The sequence below is a fragment of the Aquarana catesbeiana genome, linkage group LG03, assembly GCF_042186555.1.
Source record: "Aquarana catesbeiana isolate 2022-GZ linkage group LG03, ASM4218655v1, whole genome shotgun sequence".
Taxonomy (NCBI): Eukaryota; Metazoa; Chordata; class Amphibia; order Anura; family Ranidae; genus Aquarana; species Aquarana catesbeiana.
The window spans coordinates 551,229,028-551,253,973 of NC_133326.1; the positions used below are offsets into that span (position 1 = coordinate 551,229,028).

General features: G+C 43.6%; 2 protein-coding genes across 3 annotated transcripts in view; one reads left to right on the plus strand and one right to left on the minus strand.

Annotated features, from left to right (window-relative positions):
* Nucleotides 1–10,536, plus strand: part of NINJ2 (ninjurin 2) — an 83,116-nt gene extending 72,580 nt beyond the window's left edge. For both annotated transcript variants that reach the window (XM_073621635.1, XM_073621636.1), the window contains exon 4: nucleotides 10,326–10,536. The gene's annotated coding sequence lies outside the window, so the exon portion shown is untranslated. The remainder of the gene's footprint in view (nucleotides 1–10,325) is intronic.
* Nucleotides 10,537–10,809: 273 nt separating this feature from the next.
* The window catches only part of B4GALNT3 (beta-1,4-N-acetyl-galactosaminyltransferase 3), a 148,473-nt gene continuing 134,336 nt past the window's right edge, over nucleotides 10,810–24,946 (minus strand). Inside the window, exon 20 of the mRNA XM_073621633.1 lies at nucleotides 10,810–23,527. Within this exon, the coding sequence (XP_073477734.1) occupies nucleotides 23,410–23,527 (118 nt within the window). The 3' untranslated portion in view covers nucleotides 10,810–23,409. The remainder of the gene's footprint in view (nucleotides 23,528–24,946) is intronic.

Here is a 24,946-nt window from a genome sequence, read left to right on the forward strand (position 1 = left end):
GCACTTAAAGTGATTGTAAGGGTTTGTAAATATATCATACTTGCCTCCACTGTGCAGCTTGTTTTGCACAGAGTGGCCTCGAACATCCTCTTCTGGGGTCCCCCGACGGCTATCGTGGCTTCTCCCCACATCAGATAACCCCCTAGAAGAAGCCCTGTCCCAAAGGGGGTTACCTTGCAGGCACGCTCCCGAGTCCAGCATTCGGCGTCCATAGCTGCCAAATGTATGACTCGGCCCCGCCCCTTGGTGCCTGCATCATTGGATTTGATTGACAGCAGCGGGAGCCAATGACTGCTCTGCTATCAATCTATCCAGTCAAGAGCCGAGAACCCCCGGGGCAGAGAGAGAGAGAAAATTTGTCCCCGCGGGTCAAATTCCAGGGCTCAGGTAAGTAAGTAAAACAGGAGGGCCGGTCACTGCCAGGTGTTTTTTCACCTTAATGCATAGGATGCATTAAAGTGAAAAAACACAAAGGTTTACAACCCCTTTAAGGGTGTATATAAGGAAAAAAACGTGCTAGATCAAACAATATTAATTAGAAAATTTAAAATTGATTAAATAAAACTCAAAAGCAGCAGCTAAATTGCAAGATAACACAAACAGACCAAATGGAAAAGAGAAGCTGCGCTACATAAAATTACACCAGCAATGACTTGTGTATAAAGATGTATGCATTGATAAAGTCCATAAAAGACACCCAGGTGAGCTTGATCAAACTTAAGTGCCGCCACCTAATAAAAAACTTGCTTACCAGATGGCAAGCAAAAGCATGCAGTTGGCTATAACCCAGCCACGGCCTTTGCTTAGTAGGAAACGTCCAGACTGGTGTACCAGATGATTCGTCTAAATACCGCAATCAACTGCGATTGTGGACATCCGTTATTCACGATAGCTCAATCAGGGTATAAGAAAGAAAACCACCCATAGCGTAATAACGTTTGGAACGATTTATTAACAAAAAGAAGTATTGCACTTACATATTAGAAGAATTTAAAGGCGGTAAGTACAGAGCCAGCCGGATGTAACAGAAAACCCCGTCCTCCTAGTCAAACGGCGTGCTGACCTCATCACGCCGTTTGACTAGGAGGACGGGGTTTTCTGTTACAGCCGGCCGGCTCTGTACTTAGCGCCTTTTAAATTCTTCTAATATGTAAGTGCAATACTTCTTTTTGTTAATAAATCGTTCCAAACGTTATTACGCTATGGGTGGTTTTCTTTCTTATACCCTGATTGAGCTATCGTGAATAACGGATGTCCACAATCGCAGTTGATTGCGGTATTTAGACGAATCATCTGGTACACCAGTCTGGACGTTTCCTACTAAGCAAAGGCCGTGGCTGGGTTATAGCCAACTGCATGCTTTTGCTTGCCATCTGGTAAGCAAGTTTTTTTATTAGGTGGCGGCACTTAAGTTTGATCAAGCTCACCTGGGTGTCTTTTGTGGACTTTATCAATGCATACATCTTTATATACAAGTCATTGCTGGTGTAATTTTATATAGCGCAGCTTCTCTTTTCTATTTCCCTTTAAGGGTGTGCTTTAGTCCACTCCCTGAAGGTGTAGGACCTCTACCCTGACCGCCCCCCCCCCCCCCCCCCCCCACAAGGCTCCTGACGGGGATATAGGTTACATTGTCTCATTGAGCTCTCCGAAGAGAGAACCCCCCAGAGGCAGGGGAGGAAGGAACCTGATGGCCACACATCCTCCCCCTAGATGTCAGGGTAAGCCCAAGGACTCACACCCTTCATCCGTGAGAAAACACACACAAAAGTGAAAGGTGACAAACTTGGGGGAAAAATAAATAAAAAATAAAGAAGTGGCCGTGCCAAATAGTGCACTGGCCAGGCCCTGAGGCCTGCTTCATGCAAATACAAGAAGGGGGAGAAGAGGCGTCTCTGGGTGCAGATTTAAAACAATTTTAAAACATTAAAAAATGTTAAATCTGCACCCAGAGGCGCCTCTTCTCCCCCTTCTTGTCTTTCAGCTTTTGGGAACATGTTCACTGTCCCCCTCTGATGGCAGCCCTGACAGCAGATCACCCTGATCCACTCCCCCCGCCCCCCCTCCCTTTTTCATATACCCACCTTCATCATCTATAACTTTTTTTGAAACATCAGCAGAGTCTGTAAATTCACTATTTACTATGTATGCAATACCATGCGCATCCAGCACGTGTACCTAATGCTTATAGGAAATATACTGTCTTAGTTGTTGCGTCTTTTACTTGTATAATTCATGCAAATACAGCCTGCCCAGGAACTTCCACTCCTCTAGATTGACATCCATCCATCAAGGCATTTTATTATTTGCATAGGGCTAGGTTCACACATGTGTGGGTCAGGAAGGAAAGCATGATCATGCGTGATCCCGACCCGCAGGCAATCTGCACTGCTCTTTTGCCTTTGCACAGGGGTACCATTAAGAAATGATTTCTTAATCGCACCCCACACATTTTGCATGCGCAAAACTGCATGATGCCGCAGCATAACGTTCTGTGCAGCAGTGTTTTAAAAAAGGGGTTGGGGACTATTTCCCCCACATTTCCTGCAGGTACAGAAGCCCGTTCAAATGAGCTGATTGCTGCACCCATGCAAACGTGCCCGCACAGAACCTAGACGAGCTCCTCCAAAGTGCCAGCCCTCTGTATCAGGGCTGAGGGCTCTTGCGAGGAGTACTGAGGCAGGGCGTTGTGATCCAAGAAACAATGAACAGCACCCTGGCAGCTCCTCCCACTAGCCATGATCTGCATGCATTGCCGTAATTTTCCTTTCCTGACGCCAATCCATGGCAGAATACTAGTGATAGGCTCCGCATTTCTCCCCTCCCTCAGGACCAATGAAATAGCATAAATTAAAGGCCAGTTAGGCCCCACCCCATTCTTCGTAATTAGCTAGATACCGAAACGCACAAGGGTGGGTCCGTATGCTGCCATGGATTGGAGTCAGGAAAGGAAAATTACGGTAAGTATGATACAATTTTCCGTTTTCCTGACGCCACCATGGCAGCATACTAGTGATACATATCCTAGCTGACAGGGTGGGTTCTACTTAACAAACCAAAATAATTATTTTATATATTTTCAAATGGGACAGAAGACTGAACAGTCATTCCTCCGAAGCCCACTGATGACAAGGCACCCAGATCTATTCTGTAAAGGTTGGAAAGGTATGCTGGGAACAGCATGCCACTTTCCTTTAGAATGAATCCATAGATGCTTTCAACTGGGCCACCTATGAGGCCTCAACCCCTCTCGAAGAGGATGCATCCTGTCACTGAAGGAGGCTCATGACCCATTTCCCATCTGCACAACCAATCTTGCTAAAGTCCAGGAGGCAACCAATCTTGCCTGATGAATTCCATCTGGAACAGTGAAAAACTTATCATATGAACTGAAAAGAGCAATTGTGGACAGAAACTTCTTTAAAGCTCTGGGAATGACCAATTTGTGTGGTTTTCTTGCTTGAACGTCTGGAAAGTTAGGCAATGGACAGATGATTGATAGATGGAGGGCTGTCGCTACCTCTGATATAAGCTGAACTACAGGATGCAGCTCTACTCCTGTAACAAAAGCAATATGCTTTTCTGAAGCTCTAAGGGCTTGAAACTCAAACAGACTTCTGTTTGACGATTTGCGCTAAATACTGGTTAGTAAGCGATGTCTTAAACCGAACACTGCCCTGTTGGAGTAAACAGTTGAAATAAACCCCAACAGCATGGAAAGATTTTAATCGTGAAAGATTCTCTCTCGCGGTTGACGAAACCTCCTGTCTTCAAAATTTTGCAAACTAAAGGGCCTTTGGCCAAATTAAACCTTGTTCTTGCTGACACCTGCAACCTCAAAAGAGTATAGGGTAAGGTTCATGTCCAATCTGACCTACAAGAGGACCAGAACAGCTGCCACCAGAGGCGCAGTAAGAATCATATCTTGCCATGCAAAATAGAAAAAAAACACAAGTTTGTTCCAGATCTTGGCATAGAGGCTGTTAGTAGAGTGCCTTTCGCACTCCCCAAAGTAGAGCTCACTCTTGGAGCAACTCTGGAGCAGTCCAGGTTCTGCGGCTTCCCCTTCCCACCATTATGCTTGCATCTCTGGTCTGTGCATGTGTGAAGGGGAATCGACTTCTGTATTCTGAAGTAGAAAGCCAGGAAGCACTAAGACTCCTATGGTCAGAATGGAGGGGTGGTTGTGACTACCATGCTCATTCTTGACAGCTTCCAGAGGAATTTCATTACGAAAGAAGTTGGGGATACATATACAGTAGGCTTGATTGCAGTTTCATGGAGAAACTCAGCTTCTATTCTCTGCTTTGGGGAGCGGAAACCGAGTCAGTCTGGAATTTGCTGGTGATCTTCTTACCCAGACATTCTGGGTTCTACATCTCTCAATAGCATATTGCCGCGAGATCCTCCCTGGAGCTGAAAATACGCAATTGCTGTCCTGTTACTCAACCGCAAGATAACTGGTCACCCTTGATTCTGTGTAGCAAGGTCAAAGTGATAAAAAAAAGTCTGCCTGACCTTCCAGCGCTTTCGAGACTACCTTCCTTGGCTAGCAAACTCCGCTTGCCTTGACCAACAGACCCTTGCAGTGCGCCTTCCAGGTTGTCTTGCCAATATGATTCATCACATTGATCCAGTCAGATGGTTCGTGACATCCTCAAAGTCTTTCCATCACCGCGGACCGCTATACATACTGCGTGACACTGACCATAGCTGCGCCGGATCCCGTTTCCTCTGTTCTAGTTGAAACTAGCAACGGTGCCCATGTACCCAAGGTATCATTGGTATGAATGACATTTCGGCCAGGAGGCTGAGACACCTAGAAGTCCTCCCGGAAGTAGAGGAATCTGATCTCAGAACTCTCCTTATGACCGTCACCGTCCTTTTCTGATGGAAGCAAAACAGAGGAACCAGTAGAGCCCCCACAGGCACTTTAACTGTTGGAAAACAAAAGTTGGCTTTTTTTTTTTTTTAATGTAGAAAGGAATGACGCCCAGGTAGTGGCAAATCTGGAGACCCTGTTCTCCAAGAGGAACTTACATGGCACTGAAACCTCTGTGAATATTCTTAGAGATATTCATAGGCTAAAAGGTAGGCTGATAAAGCGGAGATGTGTCCAACCAGTCAACAAATTTACTTACTTTGGAATAAAAAAAGAAAAGAAAACATTTTTGGGTTGTGAGGCTAAGAATCCTGACGATCTAGCGAAAGCCTCCAGCCATCTGCTGCAAGCGAATGCTTCTCTCCAACCCCCCCAACCTACAAACAGGGGTGGGTAGGAAACCTACAATCTCTCCTGTGAGATGGGACCAGGACAGCTCCCCTCTGAGTCTGAAGTGTCTAAGTATTGTAACCGCCATGGTTGCGGTGGATCTGGCAGCCCCGAGAGGGAGAAAAAGGCCTGGAGAAGGAACAGTGAGGAATCCACCGAAGTGACCATGAGTGCCTATCCTCCAAGGATCTGCACAATCCACTGTCCAGTAAAAGTGATGCCCACTGGAACTTACCTTAAAAGTCTGGGCATGCACCCGGTAAAAGGGTTTTGTGGGTACCTGCGGTACACACAAAAATTTTCATTTATGGACCTTATGAAAGGTTGCCCCTAGAGGAGCGGAACCTGGCGGGAGAAACATATTTCTCCCTTTATTTTTTATTATTTATTTTTAGTTAAATATAAATATTTTTTTTACTTTCCTGCTTTCTGGTATGGGAGAAGAACAGACCCTCCTCCTGTCACTTCCGACGTGGCTGTCTCTGGTTTCATATCAAACAGAGATCTTGCACTATAAAGTGACTATTCCAATTTTGTTTCTAGGAAGCCAAACACAGCCCCGGGTCTCAACCCAATGGGTACCTCTAGCCGTAACTGAGTATAGCATTGCCTTGGCCAGGCACCAGGCTGAGACTATTGCTGCTTCCGCAGTGAAATTTGCCAATACATCTTGGCCGGGTCCCAAGATATCACCCCTAAGGATTTCCTCTCCAACCATATCCTGGGAGCAGAAACCCAAAGTACCCGTCACCAAGGTAAGGGCCTCTGTTGAGTGGCAGGCCCTTCCCAGCCGCCACCCTATTGGACAACAGCCGGTTCCACTGTAGGCATGGGTTTCAGCAATGCTATATCCGCCTTGAATTAAACCAGTTTCCTAATGGAAAAGTGATTTCTCATTGAAAGGGTAAATAGGACTTTGTCTTTTAACCCATGTAATGGTCTGCATGACTGCCTGGATGCACAGTTCTCCAAAGAAAAACTGACACCAAGTAGCTCCAGATCTTCCTCTGGTGCAAGGGAGCTAAAATCATTTGCAGGCTGCGCCCCCTCCTTAGGAGTACTGAGAGGATGAGTGATCCATGAGGCAGATTGTTCTGCTAGTGGCTAGACCCGCAACAAGAGGGCTGACTAGCTAGAGTAATTACAGCGAGTTTAACCTCCCTGGCGGTATGATTATTTCGGATTTTAGGTGCTGAAAGCGGTACAATTATTTTGCATGGAAATTTGGCGTTTTATATTGTAGGTCTGTAAATCTTAACAATAACACACTTAAATCTGTCCAAACCAGAGTCTAGTAGATATCCCGGGTATGATAAAGTTTGAAACACAAAAACATAAATTATAATATAATAAATAAAAATAAATAATTAAAAAAAATTAAAAAAAATAGTAATAAAATAAATTTCCCCACAATTCACTATCGCTCAATTCTGCAAGTGTTCTAATTTACTATCGCTGTTTTCTAGCTGGTCTAAAGCCACTTTTGACGTAAAGGGACACTTTTTGGTTGCTATGGACAATCTCCAGTTTCCAGGCAGAAAGAAGAGTATATATCACATAAAACTGCATGCAGGGCATGGGCCAGAGCACTGGGGACAAAAGGGATGTGAAATCATTTCATACAGTACTGTAATCTGTAAGATTACAGTACTGTATGTGTTATGATTTTGACATTTTTTTGAATTTGCCGCCAGGCTCCGCCCCCGTGCGTCGCGCCGCTCGCAGGGAACGGAGCCTGGCACGGAGAGGCTTCGGAGGAGGACGGAGTCCTCGGACACTGCGGGGGGACATCGCAGGATCCCGGGGACAAGGTAAGTAACGCCGCCCCAGGATCCTGCAATGCGATCCCGAGTGTGGCTCGGGGTTACCGCTAATGGTACTGAATTTTAACCCCGAGCCACACTCAGGAATACCGCCAGGGAGGCTACAACAGAAGTTTTGTGCCACCTTATAAGTAATAAGGACATTCGGTATTACCTGTCAGCTGCAAACTTCAACCAGGCCGACTTCAGTCACCAGCCTCCTGGGCATAGGCACTGCACCACAGGTCCTGCAGGACTCTTGTTGGGGTGCTGGGTCTGGGAAAGAAGAGCCAAGACGTTTTTCCTTGGAACCTCTCTCCTGAGTGGGAGCGGCATCCGTGCTATGCTCCTCTGAAGAACGTCCGCCTTTCTATGGCCTCTGGCTCTGGCCTTTGAGAGCGTGGGCGCGCGGAGCTGAAGCAAATCAAAGCAATCCGCATGAGAGGGCACTCTTTTCCTAAAAACTTACCGACACGGTGGTCCCCACCCTAAGTGTTGAGGGTCTTTTGTATGGGTGGTGACTGATACTTGAACCATGGAGAAATGGGACGACCAGCTGAGAGACGGACAGCCACAGAAAGACAGAGAAGAGTTAAAATAGATAAGGCAACAGCGACTTCGCTTCTCCCTCTAATAATGTATATCTAAATATATACATCTACACACTCTCTCCTTCCCCCCCCCCTTTTTTTAAAACAATAAGCATGCATATATAAATTCATGCACATACCGCTCCATATAACACCCCCCACACACATACCAACCAACATAAGAACACACACACATATATACACAAACATATACATACTGCAGAGGGTAAGCCTGGGGCAGGGTTAAGAAGGGGTTAATCGAAGATTAACCTTCAGACCTGCTAATTGTCAGCTGGGCTGAAAGTCTCAGAGAGGAGCTGTTTGAGTAGGAATGATAGGAATGAGAGACACAGGAGCACGCTGTGTGAAAATGTCCATTGCTGGAAGGTGTGCTGGGTGAGCTTACCACATAAAGACTGTAGCTCTGATTGGAGCCATGAACTGTTAACTATAAGCCTGTGTGCTGCTGAACTGTACCTGTGTGCACAACCTTGAGACAAGGCAAGTCTGTCTTATCTTATGTTTAATTTGCCATTTTGCTGAATAAAGCCACTTTTGTTTTAATGGGCTGTCTCTGAGCCAGCTGTCCACCCCTCTGATCCCCTACAATACACACACATACATATCTACACACATATATATATATATATATATATATATATATATATATATATATATATATATATATATATATATATATATATATATTATATATACATACACACACACACACACACATATATATACCCACCTACCCCAAACCTATACATACACAACCTAAAAACATAATCTATACCTACAGCCGGCCTAGGACAGCAAAGGACAGAGAACCTGTCTAGGGGGAGTAATGTACTCAGACTAGTGCCACTGCAGGAGGAAAAGAACAGGAGGTGCAGAAAGTGAGAAAATGACAGAAGACAAACAAAGGCAAAGGTAAGAAGGATGCATAGCTGGCCTTCCCAAACCCAACAAGTGTTGCAGACACCAACCTTAAAGGCAGATTTCATTCCTAAAGAGGAAAAACTGCTCAGCTCCATCAAGACCCACAGAAGGAGCTCCCAAGCTACTCTGACGCTTTTAGCAGCCTGATACTGAGACTTTGCACTGGGAGAGGCTTAACCCAGCCGGCAGCTGCCTGGAGGCAGAGGGGGGAACATAGTACTGCTTACTCTTCACTGGTGCGTGGAGGTATAAGAACAAAAAGAAGAATGGGGCGGGGCCTAACTGGCCTTTAATTTATGCTATTTCATTGGACCTGAGGGAGGGGAGAAAGGCGGAGCCTATCACTAGTATGCTGCCATGGTGGCGTCAGGAAACACACATGTCATCACTGGGTCTAAAAAGAGGTATATAATGAAAACGGAAACGTTTTTTTAAAAATGTCATTAGCATGTTGGAGGTAGGAGGGTGGAACCAGGGAAGGCAAAAAAATGAGCACATTAAACTTGCCAATTATAAACTTCCTGAATAGTTAAGTGTATTTAAAACTGTAACCTTTTTTGTTTACTTTTGAAGAGTGGGGCAGCGTTGGAAACCCCTCTCAGGTTTATTTATGTTCTGCTCACAAATGCTTAAGGCTTCATTTACATAAGTGGCTGTTTTACCACTCCCTCTGAAAAGCAATCTGTGTTGGGATATCTTCCTCCTGTATGTCTGTTTTAACCATTGAGAGCCCAGAGCACCACACCACAATCACCTGCATCACTGCCTGAATGGGTCACATTTGGTTCCATCTGCCAAATGTGACAAGTATTATCATTTGGCACATTGGCAGTGTTGCGATGTGTACTATCATGGCTGCTGGCCTGGTTAACTTGCGGTTCTGCAGTCAAGGTGCTGTTAACTGTGGCTCAACTGCCTGTTTCTACCGCCCTTGTAAATGAGACCAAATGGAGGATTTCTTTTAACTTTATAGATGCCTTCTCTCTTTTCCTGTTATATAATCCTGGAGGGGGAATTTTGCCAACAAAACATACAGTAGCTATAGGGAAAAAAAAAACTCAGGATTTTACTGTTCACTACTTCCTACAAAACAAAACAAAAACAATTCTAGCTTTAGATAAAAGTTTAGATTAAAGTGTTACTAAACTCACAACAGTAAAATCAGTCTGTGTATGCAGCAAAGCATGCTTGTTATACTCGCTGTGGAAGTTAAGGGATTAATTCTGCACATTATCTAAAAAGGCTGTTTGATCCTGTCTCCTGTGATCCTCCCCTTCTTTCACTGTCCTCAATCCATCTCCTGATAGTACAGAGCCTTGGAGGCACTCTGCACATGCTCAGTTTGATGTGTATTGCTAGAGGGTTTTTTTTTGAGGGGGGGAAGGTGCATGTGATCAGCACAGGGCCAATCAGCACTGTCCAGACAGAAGGTCAGGGGTCCTGTAGCCTCATAGGACAGTCAGAGAAGGATGAAAACTCTTCCTACAATCTTTAACCAGTGCTTGGCCGGACCCTGATAGAAATCACAAGACTGCTATATACTGCTGATGAGAAAATGTATTTAGCTGTTTAGATTTACTAAAATAATTGCATTTCCATGTTGTGTATTGTGTGAGACCAAATATAGTGAATGCAGGGTCCTGGGTTTAGTAACACTGTAAGTACAAAATGCCGATGTGCACAGCTATAGACAGTAATTGTATCTTCTCTCTGTTTTAGATTTACTATCCGATGTTCCTTTCCTTTCTCTTGTCGCTGATCTTCTAACAATCTGTCAACCACAAATTTCACAATTCCTGTTATTTGTATGATAAATAATAAATAGACTTAACATAAGTGTGCAGTTTCTTCTTAACTGTGATTTTATACCATTTGTTGCAATCCAGGCAGCTATTAAAAAAAAATTAAAAAATAAATTGTATTCCTACAATGGACCCAAAGCATATTTTATTTCAGCCAATACTGTCTTCATACTAAATTGTCGCCCAGCAGATGAAAGTTGAAATCAGGCTTGCAGTTGGAGTAAATGCTCTGTAAGCTTATATACAGGAGGGGGCGTGAGTTGGTTGGGCTGATGGGATAAAGAGAGCTCAGGGAGGATGACACTAGCAGGCCAATGAGCAGGCAGGAGACAGGGCAGTGGCAGAAAGATTACAGACACACACTTCTTATATATTGAATATATTTAGTACTGAAACACATCTTTGAAAAATTATGTATTCCATTTTATTTAAATAAACTATGAAATTTCACATATAAATCATCTATGACTGTAGGTTCACACAACAGCATCTGCTGTAAATAGACTTTAATAGCGGGGAGATCAGATTACACACACTGCAGACTTACGTACGCAAGAGGGACATTCCTCTCTTTCTCCTTTCTGTCCGTTTGTCAATTTTCCCTTCTACTTTATATTATACACAGTCTTTCCAGGGATCCAGGCAATGCTGGGCTTTCTTTCTGGAAAGCCCAGTAGGCTTTCTAAGTATCAGGGATACCTTCTGCTCTAAATGTGTATTTGCAAATAATGTTTGTGTATAAATAATGATGTTAAACATCAAATTGTAAACTTTGAATATAAATGGCAAATAAAAATCGGCTAAAACATGTAATATGTTCCCCAGCAGATGGGTGGAGACTGAAGAAAACACTCCCACCTTCTCTCTGTTTTATTTCAGCACCAAGAACAGGCACTTCCATTGTCAGTCTGCTAGGAAATCCAGCCAGTGTGCAGGGCAAAATGGAAATTTAATTTAAAAAAAACCTGGCTGTTACAATTACTGTTCAAAAATAAATGTATCCATGGTTTAAGGCACAGCTTGTGACTAGGTACCTGTTTTTTTGTATTTTTACAAAATTTTAGAAAAACATAGGACATTGCAGACTAAATGCATCAGGTCAAGGGGAAGGCAAAATTAAGGTGGATTTTTTTTTAAAGGTTACAATGGTTCTTGAGATCTATTTTTTTTCACCATTTTTTTTTAATTTTTTTTTGCTCTTCTTCTTTTTTTTTTTTAACTTTATTTATTTTTTCAATTAACTGAAATACAAAACACACACACACTCTACAAAGCAAAGTAGGAAGTGACGTGGATGCCAAGCCAAAACATTTTTACAATTTTTGGTTGGAGTGAGGAAGAATTAGAACCCCTGTTGGGTTTTTACTGCTATGTGGAGCTTCATTATAATGATTTCTACTTTCTGCTGTCCCAGGAACAATGGTTTCACCATACAGGAAATGAGGGAAAATCTCCAACAGCATCACAGACAGAAATCTTTCTTTTTCTTTAGTAAAGTAAAGAAAGCCTAGAACCCCCATTCAGATTTTAATTGTGGTCTATGTTCTATGTCCCTGTTTCAAATGTTTTCTCACTTCTTGCCTAGTGGGTTGAAAAGAAAAAAAACAACCTGATGCCTCCATCTACATATTCAAGGTGGATGGAATGGTCCCTGCTTTGTTTTTGTGTTCTGACAGCAAGGAGATTTCTCCATGTCAGAATACACAGATCAGTGCTGCAGTCTATAGCTTGTGACACTGATCAAGTAGCTTTTTTCCAACAGGATAGTTGTACATAAGTCGATTGCTAGTTTGACTTCTGTTCAACCACAGTGGCCATACATGTAAAGAAATTCAGACAGTTCAGCTGGGATTTTTGATCCAAGTATGACCAGCTAAAAGCGTTTGTAACCTAAAAAAAAAAGACCCTGTTCCTTTAAAGCATGTTAAAGCGGTGTTCCAGCCTGGGGGAAAAAAAAATTAAAAGTCAGCAGCTACAAATACTGTAGCTGCTGACTTTAAATATAAGGACACTTAGCTGTCCAGGGAGCCCGCAATGTTGGCACCCCAGCCGATTTTTGGATCGGCTCTTGGGTGTTGCCGCCGCCATTCATGGTAAGGAAAACCAGCTATGAAGCCTTTGGACTTCACAGCCGTTCCCTACTGCGCATGCACAAAGTGCGCTGTGCTAACTGGCCCGGCAGCGGAGGAAGAGGGAGGGGGGGCCGAACTTCCGAGGGACGGCACCGCAGCGCAGTCTCCTGGAAGTGGGGAGGGGTACCTGGAAAAAAATAGGTGCCAAATGTGGCACCGGAGAGGGGGGAGGAAGCAGATCAGCGAAGCTTCCACTTTTGGGTGGAATTTTGCTTTAAACAGCACAGTGCTTGTGCTTTGTAATTTGTACCACGGTATGTGTAAAATACCTGGTTGATCCTGCCTGGTCCTGTGTCCCTCTGTGTGTTCTGACCACGGTAATCATGGCTGCTTCCCCATGATACTGTGGTCAGTTTATGTGCCTCCGTCATCCCACTGTCTGCTCTCTGCTCTGAGTCTCCCCCTCTCCACCGCTCTCCCTCCCTCCCTGTCAGTTCCGAAGCCTGTGTGAGAGATATTTCCTCCCTGCCCCTCCTCTCCTGCTGCTCTTCCCTTTTACTTGAAAATGCCATTTATAAATAACTGCCATCCCGGGGGGGCGTGTCTGGACGAGCAAGGTGGAGGACGTGTTCTGGCTGAGCTCCTCCAAGCCACGGACAATCCGCAGCCATCTGGGCTCTAAATATCCCCTGAGAGCCGGATTTGCACCTTACCAGCCCCTGGGGCTGTCCTGCTTGGCGCCCGGAGTGCTATTTCTATGGACTCCCGCTGTTTTTGGTGTCCCGGGCCTGTGGATCGCTTCTGGCTGAGAGCTCCGCCGCCATCTTGAGGCCTACGGCCCGATCGGAGCTATTAGCCTGCCGCCCCAGTGAGTCGGGCGCCGAGCGGACGCTCATCCTCGGCGAGTGGCTGCCGACCGGTCGGGGGAGCGGCGGGGGAGGACACCCGAGATCTGCCTGGAGGCCCGATTCCTCCGCTCCGCTGCGCTACGGCCTGGCGCTGCCCCGCGGCCTGTTACATATCTGGAGCCTCTGGCCTGCATCATCTGGGGAGCTGGACACCGGCTTGAGGTGGATCTGTCCTGCCTGACCCCTGGGACTAAGTGAGTAACAGCTCCCCCTCCCTAAAGATCCGCTCTGAACCTACACTCCACACTGAAAAAGGCATTCGTCAGACCGGACACAATCACTAGGAAAGTCCGCGGCTCCGGCCTACCCCTGGAGGTCGGCGGCCATCTTGGTGCTCCAAGTACTCCCACAACCATCTTTCTCCACTACCTTTCTTATTGAACCTTGCCTACAGCACTCATTTTTCAGCAAGTATCTTTCTTATCTGACGCATTACCTTTACAGCCTCTATTTTTGCTTAATTACAATAATTTTAATAATTCTACTTGCTCCTCCACTGTCATTAGAATACATTTTTTGATATCTGTGCTCCACTTAAAGGGGAACCCATCCGGGTGCTGACAACATTCTGATGAATATATAACTTTGCTCAAATGTGAGGGGGGGTGTCCCTTGCAGCCATCGGCCATATAGCTCCAATTATGCCCGCCAAAACATCTAAGCCCCGTTCTGCTTCTGTTAAACGTACAACCAAGAGATCACTCTCTAATATAGTCTCCACAGGTTCTATTCAGCAATACCTAGCCAACGCACGCGGTGACCAAGACAGGGCCTCGAGAGTAAGTGCCTCTCCATCATCCCGCGCTGCCTCTGTGAGGGAGAGCTCTCCAGCTTCTTCCTGCTGCTCGGATCTCATGGACGATCCCGGATCCCCCGTAGGCTCTGAAATGTCAGCACTCATGAGCGGCCTCAAAAAAGAACTTGCAGGTATGTTTCACAGTTTGGAGAAATCTATCAAAAAAGAAATCACTGCTGTTCGATCTGATATGTCCCATCTCCTGGTCAGGGTGGAGGAAACGGAGCAGAGACAGGAAACGCAGGCACTAGCCATTAAAGAACTGCAAGACACCGTTACCCAGCTGGCTTTTGCTCATCGTACGTCCTTATATAAGCTCGAAGACCTCGAAAACCGTAACCGTAGAAACAATATTCGAGTCAGAGGGTTGCCGGAAGCCACTAGGGATACTGATCTTGAACCTTCCATAAGAGGCATTTTTAATACCATCCTGGGGAACCCTGTCGCCGCGCCACTGCGTTTTGATCGTGTGCATCGGGCTTTACGACCCCGTAACGCTAACTCGGACCAGCCCAGAGATGTCATCTGCCGCCTACATTATTTTGAAGACAAAAATGCCATCATGATAAAGATGCGAGGCATACCTAACATTGACTTTGACGGTGCCACCATTAGTATCTATCCAGATCTTTCTAAAGATACTCTGGACCGCCGCAGAGCATTAAAACCGCTACTGGATAACTTACGATCCGACGGGATTACATACAGATGGGGTTTTCCTGCCTGCCTGATTGCTACCAAAAATGGTCGCTCCCATACATTAAGATTTCCTGAGGAACTTCCAACTTTTATGCAGGACCTACATCTCTCACCCATGGAACTTCCAGGCTGGCAGGATTCGATTCCAAAATTCTCATGTCCCATGGATTCTGTCTGGAAAAAGACCCCCTCAAAAATGAGTCGCACTTCTCTCCCAGGCTCTGCACAAACACAAGGCTAAAACATTTATTTTTTCACCCATATTATTGATAATAATATAAGTCATTTTTTTCTTTATTCTTACAAAACGGCCCTATTGGCTGAGTCCGGACCCGATCTCTGTGTTTGCGTGTGCATATAGAATCCTTTTTTTTTTTTTTTTTTTTTTTTACTCTTTTCTGCACTCGTGCTTGCGAAGCCGGGGTGGACTCACCGGTAAAATGACCAATATTTGTTTTCCTTTATTATTGTGTTAATTGTTGCATGTTTTCAATTGGTCTATATTTGCGATTTCTTGCAGGTTGCTTATTGTTTTTATTGATTCTGGTTCCACTTACATGGGTTTTCTTATTTCCGACTGGAACTCACTGCTCTCCTATTAATGACGGGCTGGTAACATGTTTTTCTTTTACAGGCCGTGTGCTGTCGGGGCACACTCCCCTCGCCGCCTCCCCCCACAGCGTAACACCACCCCCCCACCTCCTCCTGGGGATGGCGAGCGTGAATGGCCCTGAAGATATCCTATTCAATCCTTGTTTAAGGATTGGGATGGCCTTTCGCTCTCTCTCTCCCCAACGGGACCACTGCAGTTTACTGCGTGATATTTTTTCATTTCCCACTAGTTATCTGACCTACATGTATAATTATTGTATATGTTTGTCTTCTTCTTCTTCTCTTCTCCTTCTTTCCTACTATTCTTCTCTCTCCTCCCCCCCCCCCTCCCCCCTCTCTGCTGGCATGCTTGGCAAAACAAACTGAAAATATCCATGCTCTTCTTAAATGGCTAAGGTAAAGATTGTATCCTACAATGTCAGGGGTCTTAATGTTGCTGCTAAACGACATCAATTATATCGTGAACTTAAACATGCTACATGTTCCATTGCATTTCTCCAAGAAACACACTTAACCCATACAACACCCGTTAAACTTACCTCACCTAACTTTCCGCAGTGGTACTATAGCCTGTCAGACACCAATAAGTCCAAAGGTGTAGCTATTGGTTTCTGCAAAGGTTTGTCTTTCAGACTTACCGACATGCTTGCGGATGATTATGGTCGCTTCCTTTTCCTTAAGGGATTCATTGGAAATGTCCAATGCACGCTTGCAAATATCTATAGCCCGAACCATGACCAAACTACCTTCCTTTCCCAAATACTGACTAAGTTATCACACTTTGCCACAGGACTCACTATTTTAGCAGGGGACTTAAACATGCCGTTAGACCCCACTATTGATACATCACAAAGCCGTTCTACTATTTCTTTCAAAAAACTGAAATTTGTGAAAAAACGGCTTCTTGATCATCAATTGATGGATGTTTGGCGCCTTCTTCATCCTAAGGAGAAGGATTTCTCACACTACTCCTCAACACATCAATCATACTCTAGAATAGATAATATATTCTTAGACCATTTCCATCTTCCCTTTTTACACTCTGCCCACATTGGTCTCACATCAATCTCAGATCATGCGCCTGTGTCGATGACGTTGACCATGCCCTCCCTACCCCGACGCACTACCAACTGGAGGCTTAACGATTCCCTTCTCACTAATGAAGCAGAGGTCTCTATACTAGCCTCCCACTTATCGCAATATTTTAGTGATAACAAATCCTCTGATACCTCCCCCTCGGTCGTTTGGGAAGCTCATAAGGCTACCATTAGAGGTCGGCTCATTGAGCTTGGTGCGCGGATAAAAAGAGAGCATGGTCAACAAATTAACCGGGTGCTACAACAAATAGAGGCTTTAGATAAACAACATAAACTTTCTTTACATAATGAACACCTTAAATCTCTCACACTTAAACGTGAGGAATTGAAGTCCCTCCTCAATCTAGATACCAAGAGAAAATTTCAGCGTTTGTCGCAAAAATTTTACGAATGGGGGAACAAACCAAGTAGATTTCTAGCTAGATCACTAAAGACTAAACAGTCGCAATCATTCATCCCCAAGATTAAGCTTCCGTCAGGTACATTGGCCCATGCAACCCCAGATATTGCTAAAGCATTTAGAGACTACTACGCGGACCTATATAATGTTAAAAATGACTTATCATCTCTCCCCTGTGAGGAGAGACGAAACCGTATGCTATCCTACTTGAGAGAGGCAAATCTTCCCAAATTACCCATATCTGTTCTAAAAGAATTAGAAGAAGACTTTTCGGTTGAGGAATTCCAGACAGCATTGAAGTCCTCCCCCTCTGGTAAAGCCCCTGGACCTGACGGATTCACGATCTTATACTATAAAACATTTAGTGACATCCTTCTCCCTCGACTTTCTGAATACGCAAACTCAATCTCCCACTCTTCAGGCTTACGCCCAGAATCACTTTTGACCCACATTACAGTTATCCCTAAACCAGACAAGGACCCTACACTCTGTAATAGTTTTAGACCTATATCGTTAATAAACGTTGACATTAAATTATTTGCCAAAGTTATGGCAAACCGCCTACTTCCCCTTATTCCAAACTGGATTTCGGCGGACCAATCAGGTTTTATACCCGCCAGAGAAGCGAAAGATAACTCCCTTCGTGCAATTTCTCTGATTCAATACGTTCGACGGTGCTCCCAGCCCACCCTACTCCTCTCTACTGATGCCGAGAAAGCTTTCGATAGGGTGGACTGGGAGTACCTTAAGCTAACCTTACGCCATTTTGGGGTGGGTCCTAAAATGTTTCACCGTATTTCCTCTCTTTATGCTAATCCTTCGGCTCAGGTCAGGATTAATGGAACGTTGAGCGACCCCTTTATCCTACATAACGGTACCAGGCAGGGCTGTCCCCTCTCCCCTCTCCTATTCGCTATCACTCTAGAACCTTTTCTCGCCACAATCAGGAACAATATTAACATCAAAGGTATACAAATAGGCAATAGATCCCATAAATACGCGGCATATGCAGACGATGTACTATTTTTTATTCAACAACCTCGGATCTCGATTCCGAATCTGATGTCTGCATTCTCCACGTTTCAATCAATCTCTAACTTCAAAATAAATTTATCTAAATCTGAAATTTTAAACATTAACATCCCCAAGGCCGAGACTCTCTTCCTCAAACCCCTTTTTCCTTTTCGATGGGAATCAAACTGTTTGAAATACCTAGGTATTTACCTCACCCCTAATCTTCAATCCATTTTCCGATTATAATTATATCCCCACGTTAAATAAAATTAGAACTGACCTACGAAAATGGTCTAACCTGTCACATACCTGGTTAGGGAAAGTTAATATAATTAAAATGAACATATTGCCACGCATCCTCTTCCTCTTTCAAATGCTACCACTAGGTGTTCCGGTGGGTTTTTTTACTACTCTACAGTCCCTGGTCTCCCGCTTTATCTGGAAGGATAGACACCCTAGAATATCCAGGGGATTATTGTTCCGCTCCAAATGCTCAGGTGGTTTGGCACTTCCTAATTTTAAAGCCTATTTCCAAGCAACGGTACTGGCCAGACTAGCTGAATGGAAATATGCCCTTGGCAGGAAGCTATGGGTACAAATCGAATATCACCTGAGTGGAGTGGACCTTTCAATGGCTCCCTGGATACCCCGCTCCCACAGGAACCTCGCCCACACCACCTCGGCCCTTACCATTTCTTCTTTGGATATATGGGATGCACTACACAAAAAACATTCCTGGAATTATGACTCCCCTTTGTTACCCCTTCTCAATCACACATACTTTTTGCCAGGTCTTTTGGACCCAGGTTTTCAGTCCTGGAGGTCAGGGGATCCCCTCTTATTACACCATGTTCTAAAAGGCAATACACTTAAACCCTTAACTTCAATCCTCACCCCTAAACCAGCCACGTTCCTAGATAAATGGAGATACCACCAATTACAACACTTTCTAAGCTCCCTTCCTAACCCACTTAGGGGTATTAGCGATTTAAACGAAATAGAAGTCATATTCTTTCCAAAAGACCCCCCTCTACATTGCATTTCTATATTCTATAAAGCTCTTATTACACTTCAAAACCCAGACCCTCCTTCCTACCTGATTAAATGGGAAATTGACCTTGGTCTCTCCCTAACTGACAACCAAAAAGATAGGATCCTCCAACTTGCTCATACCTCGTCCATGGCCTCAAGAATGACAGAGGTCAACTATAAACTGCTCACCAGGTGGCATTACACCCCAGTTCGCCTACACCAAATGTTCCCCGCCAGTTCCCCATTGTGCTGGAGGAACTGTGGGAACAAAGCTACTCACGCACACATATGGTGGTTCTGCCCATTGATTAAACCATACTGGGAAAACATTCGCACTCTGATTGCTCAGATAGCGGATGTTCAAATACCAAATGACCCATGGGCTATTCTGTTTCATATCACAAAAACCCCCATAAAGGCGTACAAACAATCAATCATCCCTCATCTACTAAACACTGCCAAAGCCTTAATCCCCACATTGTGGGGCCAACCAATTATTCCCTCTATGAAGGCCTGGCTACAAATGATTGACAATGTATACCTTATGGAGAGTATCACCCACAATATTAGAGGGACCTCCCAGAAACATTCCTTAACCTGGGAACCCTGGAAAAAATTTCAGACTACTGCCACATATATAAACCTCTTGCTCTAACCCTTCAACCCAAATACCTTAGCATAGCCATTAAACACCCACCCAAGATAATCCTCCCCTATGCTCAATACATGGTCTAGCATGCCAGCAACCTCCTACCCTATCTCCTTCCCATCTTCAACTCATTCTTTTCTATCCTCTCTCTCTTTACCACTATTTTGTCCTGATGTATATTTTTGTTAAACTAAAGCAATATTTTCTATTTTAATTCCACTTAATGTATGATGATCACCTAGCTCACACTTCTTTATCCAAATCAGCTGCTTGGTTGACTTATTGTAACTTTTTAAGCGCACCTGACAAAACTAACTAAGTAGTGAACTCTACAAATCCTATAACCTTTGTTGTTAAAATATTCGAAGATTTGTGTTATAACTGTTACAACTGTATGCATGATATATTTTCTTTAATAAAAACTTATTAAACAAAAAAAAACTGCCATCCCCTCTGTTTTATCAAGATCTAAAGTACTGCGTTTGTGTTTTTTTTAACTTCTAATGATAAATACCTTCTCTCACAGCACCGATGTGCAGTCACGTGACCTTTCTCTGCTGGCCAGCTGACATCAGAGGGTTATCTCAGCCCCTCCCTCTACATTCCTTAGATGGGGAAGGAGAGAAAAGGAATGTCACATGACTGCACATCGGTGCTGTGAGAGAAGGTATTTAGGATTAGAATTAAAAAAAAAAACTTTAGATCTTGATTTAACAGTGGGGATAGAAGTTATTTATGATCCTGACTTTACAACCACTTTAAGTATGGTCAAATCTGGAGCCTATGATCACAGTTAAAGTGATTGTAAGGGTTTGTTTAAAAAAAAAATAATAATAATAATAACAAACATATCAGACTTACCTTATCTTCTGGGGTCCACTGGCGGCTCCTCCCCACATCAGATAATGGCCAATGGCTGTGCTGCTATCAATCTATCCAATCAGGACACGAGACACTGTCCGGAGCTGGTGTGCTTGTTCCCGCGCAAATTTCGGGGCTCAGATAAGTATAAGGGGGGCTCGGGGGCTCTGCTGCATTAAAAAATGTTTTTCACCTTAATGCATAGAATGCATTAAGGTGAAAATCGGCGAGGGTTTACAACCCCTTTAAAATCTAACAAGGATTTTGGATCTTTCTCACTCTGTCCAAACTATGAAAAAAAGTTTTGGCTGGCCATACACTTTAGCCCTGGTTCACACCAATGCAATTTGTCATGCTATTGGCTATGGAACCGTTAAAATTGTTGCGACTGAAGTCGCAACAACTTTGAAAAAGGTTCCTGCATTACTTTTCTGCGATTTCATTGTAGATTGCAATGACTTCTGTTAAACGAAGTTGCAAGTCGCAATAAAAATACCAAGCCAAATTGCACTGATCTGCAGCTTTAAAATCGCACTGAATTAGCGCAATTTCAAAGCCACCCTAGTGTGAACCAGGGATGAAAGGTATATTTTCCTAACCTGACAAAAAGGTGAGACAATAGGCTAATTTTGATAAACTTTTAGTTAAGGCAAAATCAGTAATTTTACATCAGTTTTCCTAAAATCATTCCATTTGACTGTATTTGTGACCCTGCATTCACACCTGGATGCTGTACATGTTATGAACACTGTATATACAGTTCCCTTCTACTGTTCCAAATGTCAAAATAAGTGCATAACATTCATATTGTAAAAATGCTACAGGAGGCAATCTATACAATGTATATTGCTGTACATTACAGAACAATACAGAACTATCCATATCTTGGCTCATATATAGTCTTAGACACCACTTGCGCTATCAACCATGCCAGGGCAATCAATACACATCCAGCTGCCCAGGTACTACAAATCCCCAGGATAACATCCTGCTGGGATTTTGTAGATCCTGCGCAGTCCAAAGGATACCAACTCTCCAACACTACTATCAAATACATATATATAGCTTCTTTCAATTTACATTTATTTATTTATTTATATATATATATATATATATATATATATATATATATATATATATATATATATATATATATATATATATATATATAAATAAATACTGTGCATATCTATATATCTCTATATACACACACACACACACACACATACATACATATACAGCATATCATTGCTAAAGATGCCTGTACTTTAAAATAAAAAACGCAAATTTAATAAATAAATACAAGTCCTAATCCCTAATCCCTATTAAGGCACTTTGTCCAGTCAATAAATACTAATTTTATCTGCCAATATTCCCAGAGAAGATTCTGGTGCTAAATGGACTGTAACCCCATGACTCCACCTATATGCTTCCAAACTTTCCAAATTTGACCTCCTTCCCTGTAAAAATTTTCACACATCTATGATTATGGGAAGCTATATCTACTTTGCAAGTCTAAGCCTTTTAGGGTTGTTGTAGCTTGTTGCCCTTGTCAGGCATAAAGAAAAACCTGTTGATAGAGAGAAAAATGGATGCAGTCTCCTTCAAAAATGACTAGTTGCTTGCTTGTTATGCAGACCTACTTTTAAAATTATGTCCCGCTGGCTTAAATACCGTCTGCCTTCTGGGACTGTTGACCTCTTGGTCCATTGCTGCGCTCAGAGGTTCCTCCAGCTGACCTCCATGCAACTACTGTGTCAGGTCTAAGGTTGGCAGAAGGAATCACTAGCAGAGTGCAGGGATCAGATAACAGACACTCTTGGAAGTTTTCGTGTCTGAGCAAACTTTCAAAGTTAATTCTTACTCAACAGAGAAGCGTTAGGCCGTGTGGGCAGCAGCAGCAGAGGCATGTAGGCAGGTGCAGTCTACTTTCTCCCCTGAAGGGGGTGCTAAAACCAGTGGTATTGCAGAGGGAGAGGAAGTCAAGAGGAACATGGTTCCTCTATAGTTTTCTTGGGTCACTGGGTTAACTATCCGATTGGATGCTGCCGCCCCATGTGTTTCTGCCGGCCACATTGGGTCAGGCAGAGTTTATTGAAGACCCTGGCTCCCATGCTTGGCACACATTTCGTGAGAGGGTAGTGTAGGGACAGGTCATCCATCTGTCAGGGACAGTATTAGCAGTAGGGAGAGGTTCCAGACAAGGAGCAAAAGAACAGGGACACGCTATCCTTCTGGAAGTCTCCCTGTTTGGGTCCGGACTGGCCAGGCCGCATTTCAACCCTCGAGACAGACGGTGCACCTGAGACCTACTGATAAATTCTTTGCTGCAACATTCTGTAAGTGCGCCCAGTTGGGATGTCTGCCCACCAGGTAGTTGTGCTTTGTTGGACTTTAATACAGTTCTGTTTATGAAACCGGACTCTGTGTGCACCTCCCCACAGGCAAGTATATATGTTTTTCTTTACAGGGATTGTTCCATGAGGAGCGACAGAGACGGAATACAGAGGGCTGGCATGACAGAAAAGCAACCATCAATTTTCAAAGGATAACACAGTGATGGCAGCCTCCAGTTTACAACAAATTTCTTCAATCAAACTGAAGAGCCCTGATTAAAAAACTATATTGAAATCCACATTTTGGTGGCCTCCCCTAAGACAGGATGGGGGAACCGCTAGTGCAAATAAATAGACATTTTGGTAAATTAGTCATGACATTGTCCCATGCTAATGGGACAATTCCAATCACCACACTTCACCACGGACATGGAGCGGCTTCCTGATGCTGTAAGAGAGTTCTCCAATATGGGAGAGTTCTTCTGAGAATTACCCCTAGAGCCAATTGCTCTCAGTGCAATATTTTTAAAAACGTTGAACATATCTTGACTGTCGGCTGTTCCACATGCCGCGCTTGGAATGGAAATGGTGGTAAAAGTTTCGGATTGCCAAACGCTCCACTTCCATCCCAGCTTGTAGTATCCTGAGAGAGAAAAAGAGATTGTGGGGTCAGATTAAGGGAAATAATAACTCGGTTTATGTCAAAGAGCAATTATTTGGATTTCCAGAAATGTATCTAAGGAACCATCTATTAATGTTCTCATTTATCTAGGTCATGGTATAGCTAGCAGTAGTCACATTCAACTACACACATTCTGTAATGTTGAAGACATTTCACCCCGTATCCAAGCAGGTCACCTAATAGACAAAGATGTCACTTCGATGAGTGAAATGGTGAAATATTTCCAGCATAACAAATTACATCCAGCTGAATGTGACCAGCTACTGCTAGATATCAAAAACATCACTGAAAATATTTTGCATTCATTTATCAGGGTCACTTTTCTGCTGGCTCAGCTGTGTTCATTCAACAACATGCAAGACCACACTTTATCCATCATTTCCTGTTTCCTGCTCTGGCATATAAAATGTGCTATTGCTTTTAGTACCTCTATAAGCCTTGAAAATGTGAAATATTCAAAATATTTCTTAAATGTGTGCACAAAAAAAGAAGACAATGCTGCAGCTGAACTGAATAAGTGTTATCAGCCTAGGAAAGGAAATAGTAGACAAGGTATGGTGAGAAATACTCCTGTGCTTGTGAGGCCGTTAGTTGTAAGGAAAGGGTAGTATTGTAGAAAGTGGAAGGACTGGAGGAGATGGTAAAGCGTGTCCCGCTGCCTTAACTGACCAGGGGTGGTCTGGAAAAGACTGTTTAGTAGGAAGTGGATGGAGGGCGCGTAATCAGACGCTTACATCAAGACATGTATGTATAAGGAATACAAACATATAAATATTGAATCATACAAATACTACGTTGCATAAAAGCAGGTAACAAAATAGGCACTACAAAATTAAAATTCGGGTATGCCCATGTTGAGGCAGGTATTTAAAAAAGGCTGACGCGTTTCGAGGGTAACCTCTTCATCAGAGCCAGGAGAACAGGAGCACAGTCTGTATGGGCCGGTAGGCCAACATGTGTACATGGGAAGGAGTGGCTAGTAGGAGGGTATGTCCTGTGATGGATAATTAGTTATTCTAAGTTCCATACCAGTCCACGTCCAGGCGTTAGGAAATGTCAGCTAGATGTGGAATGCTCAATATTCCAATTATTGGGTTCTCAACATGTTTGTACACACCTCAGTGTAAAAGATAAAAAAGCCAATATCTCCTCACATCCAGATGAAACAGCTACACTTCTTATGCTCTCATTGAATGGATTAAGGGACCTCTCCCTTTCCTCACTCCACATGGAAGCAGGAAGCAGCAGGCTTGTGTCTCATCGAGAACAAATTGCTCCAATCCTTATCTCAGGCTGTATGTAGTGAAAAATCTCATGCTCACAACTCCGTGTAAAACATAAAAAAGCCAATATCTCCTCTAATATTGGAGAATAAGGGAG